Genomic DNA, 14,403 nt, shown 5'->3' on the forward strand with positions numbered 1-14,403 from the left:
CAGTCTGATGATTACTCATCAACTTGCAAAGCTTTGTTGGATAATTTTTGTCTTACAGTCTTACAGGTGATGGGCAACACACCTGTCAGCTGACACCTATTGCCTGCCTCACACCTGCTTGATGTTATTTTATAAGTAGGGTTCATTCCCCAGTGACCACTGCGGCCCCACTGGAAATTCTGTTGATCTCTCAGCCTCTAGACTTTTTGCTGGTCACCAACAAAGTCAAGAAGACATGGCTGTAGGGTGAGAGCTGATGGTGGGACTCTGAAGAGCTGAGCTCTGGATGTGACTCAGAAATATGATTTCTGGTTGGTCTTAATGAATTATCTTCCCCTTTCTGGGGAAGGATATCAGATTTATCTGGAAGTTGAATGGTGTTTTCAAGTATCCTTTCACCCTAACATTTTACCTGGTGATGACCTGCTTTCCCTTAATTTCAGGCTGACTGTCTTATCTGCATTAAACAGTCTATCTCCTGAAACCTACCTAAACTTTCCTTTTTCTTCTTTTATGCATTTACTTTTGCATTCTCTTTGGAGAGGTACCCTGTGTATGTGGGGTGGGGGGCTGGAGGGGGGGCACAAGTAAACGGGGGGAGGTGTGTTTGTGCTTTGGTGTCAGTGCATATTTGCATGAATGTCTATTTCCATGGAAAGGGGTGAAGATCACCCCCTTAGGCTTGTCCTAGACAGGCACTGTGGATTCTACTCCTTTGTCCTGCTATAGCACAGGGGTCTCAGTGAAAAATAAAGACAGACTAGGGTGATCAAGTATGTGTCATGTGATTTGAGGTGTTGGTGTGTGCAGAAGTCTGTCTGTGTGTGGGTCTGTGAGTATGAGTGATTCAGGGTTTGGCTCCATGTGTTGGGACATCAGCAAGGAAGGATGCATGAATAATCATGTTGGAATTTTTACAAGCACTATTTCTTTGTAACAAAAAATAATAATAAAGAAATAAACCAAACAGAAAAAGGGCAACTTGGAGACCAGGATTGAGTCAGAGATGGCTTGAAACAGGTACCATCTATGCTCAAGTAGGACTCACTCAGGTGCAAAAGAAGCCCTGTGCTAGGTAAGGTTGCACAAAGTAACAGGCTCTGGATAGCCTTGACCCTTTGCCAGCCCCCCCACCCCCTCACACACACCCATGCTCTCAGTGCCTGTACCAGGCCCTTTGCTGCTTCATGATGAGAGACCAACGAGAAAGTTGAGTCAGCCAATGAAAAGCACAGCCAGTTGTGGAGTTAAAAGTGGTTTAATGGGGACAGAGCAGGAAAGATCCACTTGATTCCCCTCTTCTGATGAGCCCTGAGCGGTTAAAAGAGTAGCTCAGCCAGTGAGACTCTTAGCATCATTCAGAGGCTCGGAGCCCTCCAGAGAATGTGAAGGAAATTTTTGAGAGGGTGCGAAGAGGGAGGGTATGACTCAGGGTGATAACATGCTAATTGTAAGTAAGACACAGAAGCAAAATGGGAGAGGGGATTCAGCGTCCGGTGGTTGGCTCTCCAAGGGCTTGCTTGGCTGTGGACCCCATTACTTCTGCTTGGTCTTCTGCTGAGCTGGCACTGGAGTGACCGTTGAGGGACATGGCTCAGGAACCTTGGGGTGGCAGGGCTCAGGAACCTTGGGGTGGCAGGGCTCTGGCACCTTGGTGTGGCATGGCTCCTTGGTTTTGGGGACACATGGTTCTTGGGGTGGAGGCTGGCAGGGCTGTTTCACCTGCTGCTGCTGAGGCTGTGGGGGAGGGGTGCAGGGCTGCTTCTGCTGTTGGGAACTCATGCTTCACAGGAGGCTGGACCTACACACAGAACAGACGATTTAAACAGGGATTATCTAGGATAGAAGCCATGTTCAATGCGAAATGTATCCTTACAAGCCCTGTTAGAAGAAACAGCCCTTCATCTCCTCCGACTGACCACCCCCACACGCTTGAAAGTAAAATATGCTTTGGTAATTTCTGGGCCCTTTCAAGAGGAGGAGTTAAAGTCAATTTGTTCTGCTCCATTTCAATGGGGTTCATTCCCCAGCAATCTTTCTTCCCCAGACATGTCATATCCCTCATTGACAAGTACCCAGGACCACACTGAGGTCTTTTGGAAAGTGACATTATAGAAACAATGGCAGTCTACTCACCCCTAGGACCATGCAGCACACCTGTGACTTACAAAATGACTTTGTGAGTCTCAGCTCCTGTGACCTCACTCGGCCTTGGCTTATCCAGTCTGCTCTGAAATGCTCTCCTTCCCATTTCTGCTTGTCCAAACATGCCTCCATTGTAGCTCACATCTTGCACTATCACCAGGAGATACTGAGCATGGCTCCCCCAAACAGCCCTTTCTTGTCTCTATGTTCCCATACCAATCACTATCTGCTTTGCATTCCATCTGTGTATGAGCATGCGTTATCTTCCCCGCTAGGCTGTGAGCTTGCTGAATGACTTCCATAATGGTCTGATTTACCCAAAGTACCTAGCATGGTGCCTGAAATATAACAAATGCAAAGTAGAGGTCCCTCTCATGAATTAACATTTTTATAAGTGTCATAAACAGAGAAAATAGCAGTGTTGCTGAAAGTGCCTGGGCCTGAGAGCCCTAGTCACAATCCTTCTACTAACTTACTGTCGGTACTTGCACAAACCTGTCCCCTCCCTGGCCCCCGTCCCACGGCTGTTCACCAAAGTGCCAGACTTACCTGCCCCTAATTCCCTTTACACCCAAACTGTGCTTTAATCTAAAATTTGCAGTATTCTTTCATTAATATCCTCATCAGCCCTCTTACACATGTTTGCCTTTGTCCAGTTTTCAACAATAAAAAAAGTAAACATGAATTTCAAATTGGTTCCAATCAGAGACTTACCTGGTACACAGAGAATGGGGTGTCTGGTTGCTCTGGTCTGATGTGAAGTCAGCAGCCAGCTGGCTTTTTATAGGATGAATGAGCCCTGCCTCAAGGAAACAGAATCACCCCAGGCCCCCTCTGTTTTAATTCCTTACCTGTCAAACATGATTCACCCTACTCCCCTCAATTACCAGTTGGATCAGCTTTTGTGATGAAAACCACCCACTTGATATTTTTTGGCACTGGCTGTGTGACAATGATGTCACCAATGCCTAATTCCCAGTGCCACCCTCACCCTTAGATGCAGGCATAGCTCTTGTGTTGGGGGAGGGGTAAGCCACAAGCTTCCTGGAGGGTTTAATGAGTTAACCTTGGAGGAAGATCTGAGTCTTTTTGTGGCCTTGCTACATTCTTGCTCTCTCTTCTCTTGAGGGGATTGTTCCTCCTGTTTTGTGGGTTAGAATACATTTGGGCACATGAATGAGTGGGAGAGGTGTGCAGAGGACCTGAGGTGGGCACCAGTTGTCTGCTGTATAAAGGACAATAGATGCTAGAGGCCATCGATTTACTGATTACAGACTCCTTGTCTGGGGATCCAATCCATTTCCTCCATCTTTCTCCTAACTCCACTGAGTTAAACATGTTCAGATTAGTTAATTATTCCCCCCAACCCCACCCCTCCCTGACTGGTTGCTAATCTAGGTAAACCTGCTTTGCCTTCACCAACCACACCTTCGCCCCTCTCCTACTTCAGAAATTTTCAAGGGCTAATTCCTCTTCTGGGATAAACTTTTCCCTCCACTCCACCCAGCCTTCTGGCCCTGGCGCTTCCTTCCTAACCCAACTGTATACCACCCACACACCACTGAAAACGTGGAAGCCTTTTCTGACTATTTCATCTGCTTGCCCAAGCCCATCCATGGAACCCAAAGATGAGGCCACCCCCAACCCTTCTTTGCCCACTTCCAGCCCCAGCCCTGACACCTGGTGGTCTTGTTGGCTTCAGTGTTTTCCTTCTCTCCTGGCTCTGTATCTCCTGGGGGCTCTCTCAGCATCAGAGCTGTGCCTGCTCAAAACAACAGCACTCCCATGGTGATATTTGTTTCCACAACCATTCAACATATATTAACAGAGACCCTAGTATATGCCAGACATGTTTCATTCTGGAAGCTTTCCAAGTGTGAAGGCCACTTCCCTCAACAGACTGGAAACTACCTAGCGTCAGAGACACATCCTACTTTAGAGTCAGTAGTTTAATGACTCTCAGAGAGCCTCAGTCCATACTCTTCAAGTGATGGCTGATGGATTTGAGGCTACAAGAGGTGAAATAACTCCCTCAAGGTCAAACAACAATCCCCATGAAAAAATGAAGTCTACAGTGAAAGCCTATGTTCTTCTTTTTTTAGCGCCTCCCTACTCCTAATGCCTAGAGAGGAAATTAAGCCCAGGCAGAAAAATGACAGGTGGAAAGGGAAACTCAGACTTCCTGGCTTGTAGCTGGGTCCACTCAGTCCTGGGAGAGCTCCGTGTGATGGGCAAAGTTAGAAGAAAAAAAGAGCCCTTCATTTTTGGTAAATCTTTAATCTTTGCTAAGATGAATCCTCTTAGGTAGGAATAAAGCTGCTTAATGTTTGAAGTGGCCCTAGGATTAAAAGTAGGTATTTTTAGCTCTGCTGAAAATAGAAGGGTCATGAATTATCATAGGTGGAAATAAGGGACTCATTCAGCATATCGTCACTCAGTGGACCAGGTTCTGAGAGAGGAGGGGAAGGCTAACGTGCATATTTCGAGCCAGAGTTGCTTTCACTTTGGATGGGGCCCCAGGATGGCATAGTAACAGACTCCAGGTACCTTGACTAGTAAATGACACTGATGTTGGCAGGAGGTGGGCAGCCTCTGAGCTTCTGCCCCAGGAAGCTCCATGGTGATCAGATCCCCAAGATTCTCCTTGCCATGGGCTTTTCTTTCCCGAGAGCATAAGAACAGGGATCCCCTGAGCCTTTACACTAGTAACTTCCTGTGATCAACATAACATGAATCTGAAGCCACTGGTTCAGTGCTGTCCTCAAAACACATCTGTTATTAGGTGTGGCCCTTGGAAAATCCAAATCACATTTAGAACCCAGGTGTGTGGATAGCTCTTCCTCCTCATTCCCCTCCCCTGCCCCCAAACATACACCTAAATGTTTGTGGAGCACCTGCTGGCTCCGGCTGGGTCACCTCTTGTGAACTTGAGTCCTGGATCAACCTCTCCTTGTGTCCTTATGGCCCTTAGTGCATCTCCATCCTCACGTGGTGCCTGGTGGTAGTAGTTGCTCAGCAAGCTGGCAATTACAGAATGATTGACTGACTGAATGGATGAATGGAAGAATGAATGAATGAATGGCATTATTTGTAAAGAGAGGCCCAGAGTTCCTCATCTTTGGGGGTGAGTTGGGAAGAAGAAGAATGGCTCAGCAAAGGACAGATGACACAGCCTTCCCCATGCGTCCATTCACTGTCAGTCCGTCTGGTGCCCATCTCCCTCTGGGCTGGTGCCGGTGCCATGACCATGGCTGAGCTCCAGCCTCTCATCTCACTCTGGCTCTCTTCAGGCTTGGGCTAGGTCCCTCTCTTTGCCTGAACCTGCTCTCAGGAGAGCCTAACAGAAGGAGCTCCAGGCAAAGTCTGCTGCTCTACCTGGTAGGGTTCTTAATCAGAGGCTCCTGTTTCCTGCTCCTCTGTCCTGTATGGTCACCCAGTTTGTCTCAGGCTCTGGAGGATCTGAACCCGGCTCTGCAGCTGGAGTACCCTGTGCCCCTCCCCAGGCCTTGGCCCTGGATGCAAAGGAATTTCCCTATCACCTGATACCCTGCCCTGGCAGGAATCTCCTGCTTTCCTTGACCAGAGCTCCCTTGGCTCCATCCAGTGCTGCTCTGGCTCTGGCCTCTGGAACTTTCCATGACTCCAAACATTATTCTCCCTGTTTCTTCATCTGAGGCTCAAACGATGGTTAGTGTTGTCTGTTCTCCCTTTCAGAGAAGCTCCTTTTCACTATCAGTGTGGGGTTAGTGGGTGAATCTGGCCCCACAAATGTCCCACATAAAGAAAAGGGGAAACAGGAGTGTTACAATGGGAAGTACATCTCCCATGATTTCATAGGAGGCCCTCCTTAGCACAGAGGGGCTGCTGCTCTTCACATGTCAAAACCCGGCTCCCCTCCGGACCAGCTGCAAGAACGTCCTTTGTTTCAGTGCACGCCTCTGGCTCACCATGCATTTGCAGAGTGGGGAAGGTTGTAGTCCTGAGCTCTTCAGTGATCAGGCCCTTCCCTGCTTACATCACTCACTCTGGTGCTTCCCTGAGACCCAGAGCATGCAGAGAATGTCATGCAGAATTCGAATTCCAGTCATTTTATTATGGGGGCCATGTTTAAAACACACTGACACCTTGAAGCAAGCAATAGTAAGAGACCCTCCCCCAGTCACCTTGAGGAGCTAGGGACCCAAGAGTGGTGGCTCATTTCAGGCTATGATGATTTTAAAGAAATCTCCATAGCATATGGGGCCCTCCATCTGAAAAAAGAGGAGGAAATGGGGAGAAGAGACACCAGATACCAGGCATTTTGAAGCCTCTTGAACACTTGGGTCCTACAGGCAGGAGAAGTAAAATTCGCAGAGATGGACGCCAAGGTAGAGAAGGACAGTAGTCCTAGCCCCGGAGAGCCTCTACCCTTACCCTGCTCCTGCTCCCAGAGAGGGGAAAGGACATTTGGGGAGGGAGGGGACTCATCCCACACCTCACAGCTGGTGTCCTTATGGCCCAGCAGAATCAGACCATGGCCTGGGATGTCCAATTGCCTCTCCATCCCACTGTCTCTCTAAGAACATAGCATAAGCCCTCAGCCTCCCTCTCTTCCTCTCTCAGTCCCTCAAATGAGGGATAAAAAGTTAAATCTGGCTTTTCTTGCTTGAAGCAAGTAGAAAAGAAAGGACCCAGGGTTAGTGTCAGGCCCAGCTGTTCCACAGCTTTGTTACCCTCTTCATAGCAGGATGACTTTGAGCTTGTTACCTAGCCTGTTTGCCCTTTGATGTTCCCATTTTTTTTAAGATTATTTATTTATTTATTTATTTATTTATCAGAGAGAGAGAGCATGCACAAGCAGGGGGAATGGCAGGCAGAGGGAGAAGCAGGCTCCTTGCTGAGCAAAGAGCCCAATGTGGGACTCAATCCCAGGACCCTGGGATCATGACCTGAGCCAAAGGCAGATGTTTAATTGACTGAGCCACCCAGGCATTTCATGATGTTCCCATCTATTTTAATGTGTACTTCACATGAGGGTTGTAAAGTTGAAATGGAATGGTGCTTCAAACACTCTTAGGATGAATGGACTAAAAATGTGTCCTGTTAATTTGTCTCATTCTTTCCTTTCCTTCCACTAGAAATCAAGTGAAACCTCTTCCTGATGTCTGTGTGCTTGTCTGTGTGTGTGTGTGTGTGTGTGTGTGTGTGTGTGAGGACCCAGGTGCTGGGCACCCCTTGCCAGTACAGCATCCTGCTAGGGCTTTCCAATTGCTTTATCTCCCCCTGGTTTTTTCCACTAAACTTTCAAGTGTACACGTTGTCAGATTGCACAGTTCATGCATTATATCAGCTGGGGTGCAGGAGGTGGCTAAAGGTGTTAGAGATCATGCAATGACCTAGGCATGTCCTAGACAAGGAAATTGAAGCAGAAATACATTAAGAAACTCTCCCAGAGGTCAAAGGTAGGAGGTGCCAGGATATAGTCCCTTAACAGCTCTGCCATATGGCTTTTCAACACTAGTTCGTCATTCTATAAGCTATTCTCAGGATGAACACCGACTGAGACCTGATATTCTCACATAGCTGAACTGGTCAACTGCCCATCTATTGTGTATTTGAGATAGAGTTTCTCTGGGTATGGATGATCAAAGACACAGATAGGTTTTCTGTTGAGGGTATCAAGTTTTAAAATGAAATCTCGGGAGGAGGAGTTAAGATGGCGGAGGAGTAGGAGACACCATTTTCAGCCGGTCCTTTGAGTCGAGCTGGATAGGTACCAGACCAGCCTAAACAACCACGGAACCAGCCTGAGACGCAGGAAGATGCATCTGGATCTCTACAAATGAACATCTCCAGCGCTGAGTATTGAGGTACGAAGCAGGGAGCCATGAAACCGTGCACAGATATCGGAAGATAAACGGAAGGGGGAGGGAGCTGCCGCGTTCGGGCGCCGGAAGCGGTAGCCACTTGCACGGGGGAGGGGGCGGGCTCGTGGTCGGCACCCGCAAAACAGCAGACTGAGACCGTGAGCCGGGTGCGCGCGCCACCAGGCATCTCGCGGAACACCGGAATCCCGGTGCGCTCACTGGATCCAGACTGAGACCAGGAGCTTCCGCAGTGCGCGGGGCGGCTGGTGGCTGGTGGCATTAGAAACACAAAGGACAGAGACGCGCCAGCCCTGGTAGTGAGGGCTGGGACGCCGGGTGTGGGGCGCACATCCCGGGACGCTGCAGGGTTGAGCAGCAGCAACAGTAACAGAGTTAAAGTGGCCAGAACATTAGTAGAGAACGGGCCGCAATCCCTCTGTTCTGTGACAGAGGCTGAAATTTGGCCGCTGCTGCTCTGACTCTCAGAAGAGGCACAGCAAACCGCCAGGGAAAGCCGCCAGAGAACAAAAGCCTGGAAATACCGGCTCAGAGAGTGCCCATCCCCATCCCCCCTCGCAGAGGACACGGAGACTCTACCCAAACAGGGTTGCCTAAGTATCAGTGCGGCAGGCCCCTCCCCCAGAAGGCAGGCTGAAAAATCAAGAAGCCCACAACCCGGGCGCCTGGGTGGCGCAGTCACTGAGCGTCTGTCTTCGGCTTAGGGCGTGATCCCGGCGTTGCGGAAAGGAGTACCTCATCGGGCTCCTCCGCTGGGAGCCTGCTTCTTCCTCTCCCACTCCCCTGCTTCTGTTCCCTCTCTCGCTGGTTGGCTGCCACATAAATAAATAAATAAAATCTTTAAAGAAGAAGCCCACATCCCTAAGATCCCTATAAAACAAGGGGCACGGCCTGGGACCCAGTCAATAATTTGGGCTCTGGAAACCCCGCAACCTCTCCTCATCAGAATGACAAGAAGGAGAAGCCCCCCCCCAGCAAAGAAAAGACAGTGAGTCTGTGGCCTCTGCCACAGAAATAATGGATATGGATGTAACCAAAGTATCAGAAATGGAATTCAGAGTAACGATGGTCAAAATGATGAGTAGAACTGAAAAAACTATTAACGAAAAGGTTACTGAGAATATAGAATCCCTAAGGACAGAAATGAGAGCGAATCTGACAGAAATTAAAAATTCTATGAGCCAAATGCAGGCAAAACTAGAGGCTCTGACGGTCAGGGTCGCAGAAGCAGAGGAACGGGTTAGTGAATTGGAGGATGGGTTAATAGAGGAAAAAATGAAAATAGAAGATGCTCTTAAAAAAATCCACGCCCACGAATGTAGGTTACGGGAGATTACTGACTCAATGAAACGATCCAATGTTAGAATCATTGGCATCCCCGAGGGGGTGGAGAAAAACAGAGGTCTAGAAGAGATATTTGAACAAATTGTAGCTGAAAACTTCCCTAATCTAGCGAGGGAAACAAACATTCATGTCCAAGAGGCAGAGAGGACCCCTCCCAAGCTCAACCACAACAAACCTACGCCACGTCACGTCATAGTGCATTTTGCAAATATGAGATGCAAGGATACAGTATTGAAAGCGGCCAAGCAAAGAAATTTCTCACGTACCAAGGCAAAGGCATCAGAATTACGTCAGACCTGTCTACACAGACCTGGAATGAGAGAAAGGGTTGGGGGAGCATATTTAAAGCTCTTTCATAGAAAAACATGCAGCCAAGGATCCTTTATCCAGCAAGGCTGTCATTCAGAATTGATGGAGAAATAAAGACATTTCAGAATCGCCAGTCACTAACCAATTTCATAACCACGAAACCAACCCTACAGGAGATATTACGGGGGGTTCTATAAAAGTAAAAAGGCCCCAGGAGTGATACAGAACAGAAAGTCACAGCCAATACAAACAAAGACTTTACTGGCAACATGGCATCATTAAAATCATATCTCTCAGTGATCAATCTTAATGTAAATGGTTTGAACCATCCCATAACGCCACAGGGTTGCAGTTTGGATAAAAAGAAATGACCCATCCATTTGCTGTCTACAAGAGACTCATTTCGAACCCAAAGATGCATTCAGACTGAGAGTAAGGGGATGGAGTACCATCTTTCATGCAAATGGAACTCAAAAGAAAGCTGGGGTAGCAATTCTTATATCAGCTAAATTGGATTTTAAGCTACAGACTATAGTTAGAGACGCAGAAGGGCACTATATTATTCTTAAGGGAAGTATTCAACAAGTGGATATGACAATTATAAATATATATGCCCCCAACAGGAGAGCAGCAAGATACACAAGCCAACTCTTAACCATATAAAGAGACATATAAATAAAAATACATTAATAGTAGGGGACCTCAACACTCCACTATCAGAAATAGACAGAACACCCTGGCAAAAACTAAGCAAAGAATCAAAGGCTTTGAATGCCATACTCGAGGAGTTGGACCTCATAGATATATATAGAACACTATACCCCAGAACCAAAGAATACTCATTCTATTCTAATGCCCATGGAACATTCTCAAGAATAGACCATGTTCTGGGACACAAAACAGGTCTCAACCGATACCAAAAGATTGAAATTATCCCCTGCATATTCTCAGACCACAACGCTCTGAAATTGGAACTCAACCACAAGGAAAAATTTGGAAGAAACTCAAACACTTGGAGACTAAGAACCATCCTGCTCAGGAATGACTCGATAAACCAGGAAATCAAAAATGAAATTAAACAATTTATGGAGACCAATGAGAATGAAAATACAACAGTCCAAAACCTATGGGATACTGCAAAGGCAGTCCTAAGGGGAAAATACATAGCCATCCAAGCCTCACTCAAAAGAATAGAAAAATCTAAAATGCAGTTTTTATATTCTCACCTCAAGAAGCTGGAACAGCAACAGAGGGACAGGTCTAATCCACGCACGAGGAAGCAGTTGACCAAAATTAGAGCTGAAATCAATCAAGCAGAAACCAGAAGTACAGTAGAGCAGATCAACAGGACTAGAAGCTGGTTCTTTGAGAGAATCAATAAAATTGACAGACCACTGGCAAGACTTATCCAAAAGAAAAGAGAAAGGACCCAGATTATTAAAATTATGAATGAAAAGGGAGAGGTCACAACGAACACCATTGAAATTGGAAGGATTATTAGAAATTTTTATCAACAGCTATATGCCAATAAACTAAGCAATCTGGAAGAGATGGAATCCTTCCTGGAAACCTATAAACTACCAAGATTGAAACTGAAAGAAATTGATTCCTTAAACAGGCCAATTAATTATGAAGAAATTGAGTCAGTGATAAACAACCTTCCAAATAACAAAACTCCAGGCCCAGACGGTTTTCCTGGGGAATTCTACCAAACATTCAAAGAAGAAATAATACCTATTCTCCTAAAGCTATTTCAAAAAAAATAGAAACAGAAAGAAAGCTACCAAACTTATTCTATGAGGCCAATATTACCTTGATCCCCAAACCAGGCAAAGACCCCATCAAAAAGGAGAATTACAGACCGATTTCCCTAATGAATATGGACACCAAAATCCTCAACAAGATACTTGCTAATAGAATCCAACAGTACATTAAAAGGATTATCCATCACGATCAAGTGGGATTCATACCTGTGATGCAAGCGTGGTTCAATATTCGCAAATCAATCAGCGTGATACATCATATCAACAAGAAAAGACAGGAACCATATGATCCTCTCAATCGATGCCGAAAAAGCATTTGACAAAATACAGCATCCTTTCCTGATTAAAACCCTTCAGAGTGTAGGAATAGAAGGTACATTTCTCAATATCATAAAAGCCATCTATGAAAAGCCTACTGCAAATATTATTCTCAATGGGGAAAAGCTGGAAGCCTTTCCCTTAAGATCAGGAACTCGACAAGGATGCCCACTCTCGCCACTATTATTCAACATAGTACTAGAAGTCCTTGCAACTGCAATCAGACAACAAAAAGGGATCAAAGGCACCCAAATCGCAAAGAAGAAGTCAAAATGTCTCTCTTTGCAGATGACATGATACTGTATATGGAAAACCCAAAAGAAGCCACTCCCAAACTATTAGAAGTTATAGAGCAATTCAGTAACGTGGCGGGATACAAAATCAATGCTCAGAAATCAGTTGCTTTTCTATACACGAATAATGAGACCGAAGAAAGAGAAATTAGGGAATCCATCCCATTTACAATAGCACCAAAAACCATATGTTACCTTGGAATTAACTTAACCAGAGACGTAAAGGACCTATATTCTAGAAACTATAAATCACTCTTGAAAGACATTGAGGAAGACATAAAAAGATGGAAAGATATTCCATGCTCATGGATCGGAAGAATTAACATAGTTAAAATGTCCATGCTACCCAGAGCAATCTACACTTTCAGTGCTATCCCGATCAAAATACTGAGGACATTTTTCAAAGAACTGGAACAAAGAGTCCTTAAATTTGTATGGAACCAGAAAAGGCCCCGAATCTCCAAGGAACTGTTGAAAAGGAAAAACAAAGCTGGGGGCATCACAATGCCAGATTTCGAGCTGTACTACAAAGCTGTGATCACAAAGACAGCATGGTACTGGCACAAAAACAGACACATAGACCAATGGAACAGAATAGAGAACCCAGAAATGGACCCTCGGCTCTCTTTGGGCAACTAATATTTGATAAAGCAGGAAAAAACATCTGGTGGGAAAAAGACAGTCTCTTCAATAAATGGTGCTGGGAAAATTGGTCAGCTACATGCAAAAGAATGAAACTTGACCACTATCTCACACCATACACAAAAATAAACTCCAAATGGATGAAAGACCTCGATGTGAGACAGGAATCCATTAAAACCCTAGAGGAGAACATAGGCAACAACCTCTACGACATCGGCCAAAGCAACCTTTTTCATGACACATCCCCAAAGGCAAGAGAAACAAAAGATAAAATGAATTTATGGGACTTCATCAAGATTAAAAGTTTCTGCACAGCCAAGGAAACAGAAAAACTAAGAGGCAGCCCACGGAATGGGAGAATATATTTGCAAATGACACTACAGATAAAGGACTGGTATCCAAGATCTACAAAGAACTTCTCAAACACAATACACGAGAAACAAATAAACAAATCAAAAAATGGGCAGAAGATATGAACAGACACTTTTCCAATGAAGACATACAAATGGCTAACAGACACATGAAAAAATGTTCAAAATCATTAGCCATCAAGGAAATCCAAATCAAAACCACACTGAGATACCACCTTACGCCAGTTAGAATGGCAAAAATAGACAAGGCAAGAAACAACAATTGTTGGAGAGGATGTGGAGAAAGGGGATCCCTCCTCCATTGTTGGTGGGAATGCAAGTTGGTACAGCCACTCTGGAAAACAGTGTGGAGGTCCCTTAAAAAGTTAAAAATTGAGCTACCCTATGATCCAGCCATTGCACTACTGGGTATTTACCCCAAAGATACAGACGTAGTGAAGAGAAGGGCCATATGCACCCCAATGTTCATAGCAGCAATGTCCACAATAGCTAAATCATGGAAGGAGCCGAGATGCCCTTCAACAGATGACTGGATTAAGAAGTTGTGGTCCATATATACAATGGAATATTACTCGGCAATCAAAAAGAACGAGTTCTCAACATTTGCTACAACATGGACGGCACTGGGGGAGATAATGCTAAGTGAAATAAGTCAAGCAGAGAAAGACAACTATCATATGATTTCTCTCATCTATGGAACATAAGAACTAGGATGATCGGTAGGGGAAGAAAGGGATAAAGAAAGGGGGGTAATCAGAAGGGGGAATGAAACATGAGAGACTATAGACTATGAGAAACAAACTGAGGACTTCAGAGGGGAGGGGGGTGGGGGAATGGGATAGACCAGTGATGGGTAGTAAGGAGGGCACGTATTGCATGGTGCACTGGGTGTTATACACAACTAATGAATCATCGAGCCTTACATCGGAAACCAGGGATGTACTGTATGGTGACTAACATAATATAATAAAAAATCATTAAAATAAAAAAAAAATAAATAGTCTGGAAGCGGGGCTTCAATATAATTAAAAAGTTCTGCTTTGTGAAAGACATTGTCAAGAGAATGAAAAATCAAGCCACAGACTGGGAAAAAATATTTGCAAAAGATAGTATTTGATAAAGGACTGTTAGCCAGAATATATAAAGAACTCTTAAAACTCAACAATAAGAAAACAAGCTATCCAATTAGATGGGCCAAAGACTGTAACAGATACTTTACCAAAGAAGATATGCAGATGGCAAGCAAACATCTCTTCAAGATGTTCTACATCCTATGTCATTAAGGAATTGCAAATAAGTAGGGTAATGACAGCAGGTACATGGGAAATCTGTATGCTTTCTGCCCAGTTTTGCT

At 45.3% G+C, this 14,403-nt stretch overlaps 1 protein-coding gene across 1 annotated transcript; it reads right to left on the reverse strand.

The window, feature by feature from the left end:
* Nucleotides 1-1,247: 1,247 nt before the first annotated feature.
* Nucleotides 1,248-2,965, reverse strand: LOC113246120 (cornifin-A). The gene is made up of 2 exons (XM_026486604.4): nt 2,860-2,965; nt 1,248-1,801 (listed from the first exon to the last, which is right to left on the reverse strand). Exon 2 carries the CDS (start codon nt 1,780-1,782, stop codon nt 1,537-1,539), a length of 246 nt encoding a protein of 81 aa, XP_026342389.1. The 5' UTR covers nt 1,783-1,801; nt 2,860-2,965; the 3' UTR covers nt 1,248-1,536.
* Between the last annotated feature and the right edge of the window lie 11,438 nt (nt 2,966-14,403).

This window comes from Ursus arctos, unplaced genomic scaffold, assembly GCF_023065955.2.
Source record: "Ursus arctos isolate Adak ecotype North America unplaced genomic scaffold, UrsArc2.0 scaffold_12, whole genome shotgun sequence".
Taxonomy (NCBI): Eukaryota; Metazoa; Chordata; class Mammalia; order Carnivora; family Ursidae; genus Ursus; species Ursus arctos.

Coding starts and splice junctions, on each gene's coding strand:
- LOC113246120 (XM_026486604.4), bottom strand. CDS start 1,782: ATGAGTTCCCAACAGCAGAAGCAGCCCTGCACCCCTCCCCCACAGCCT.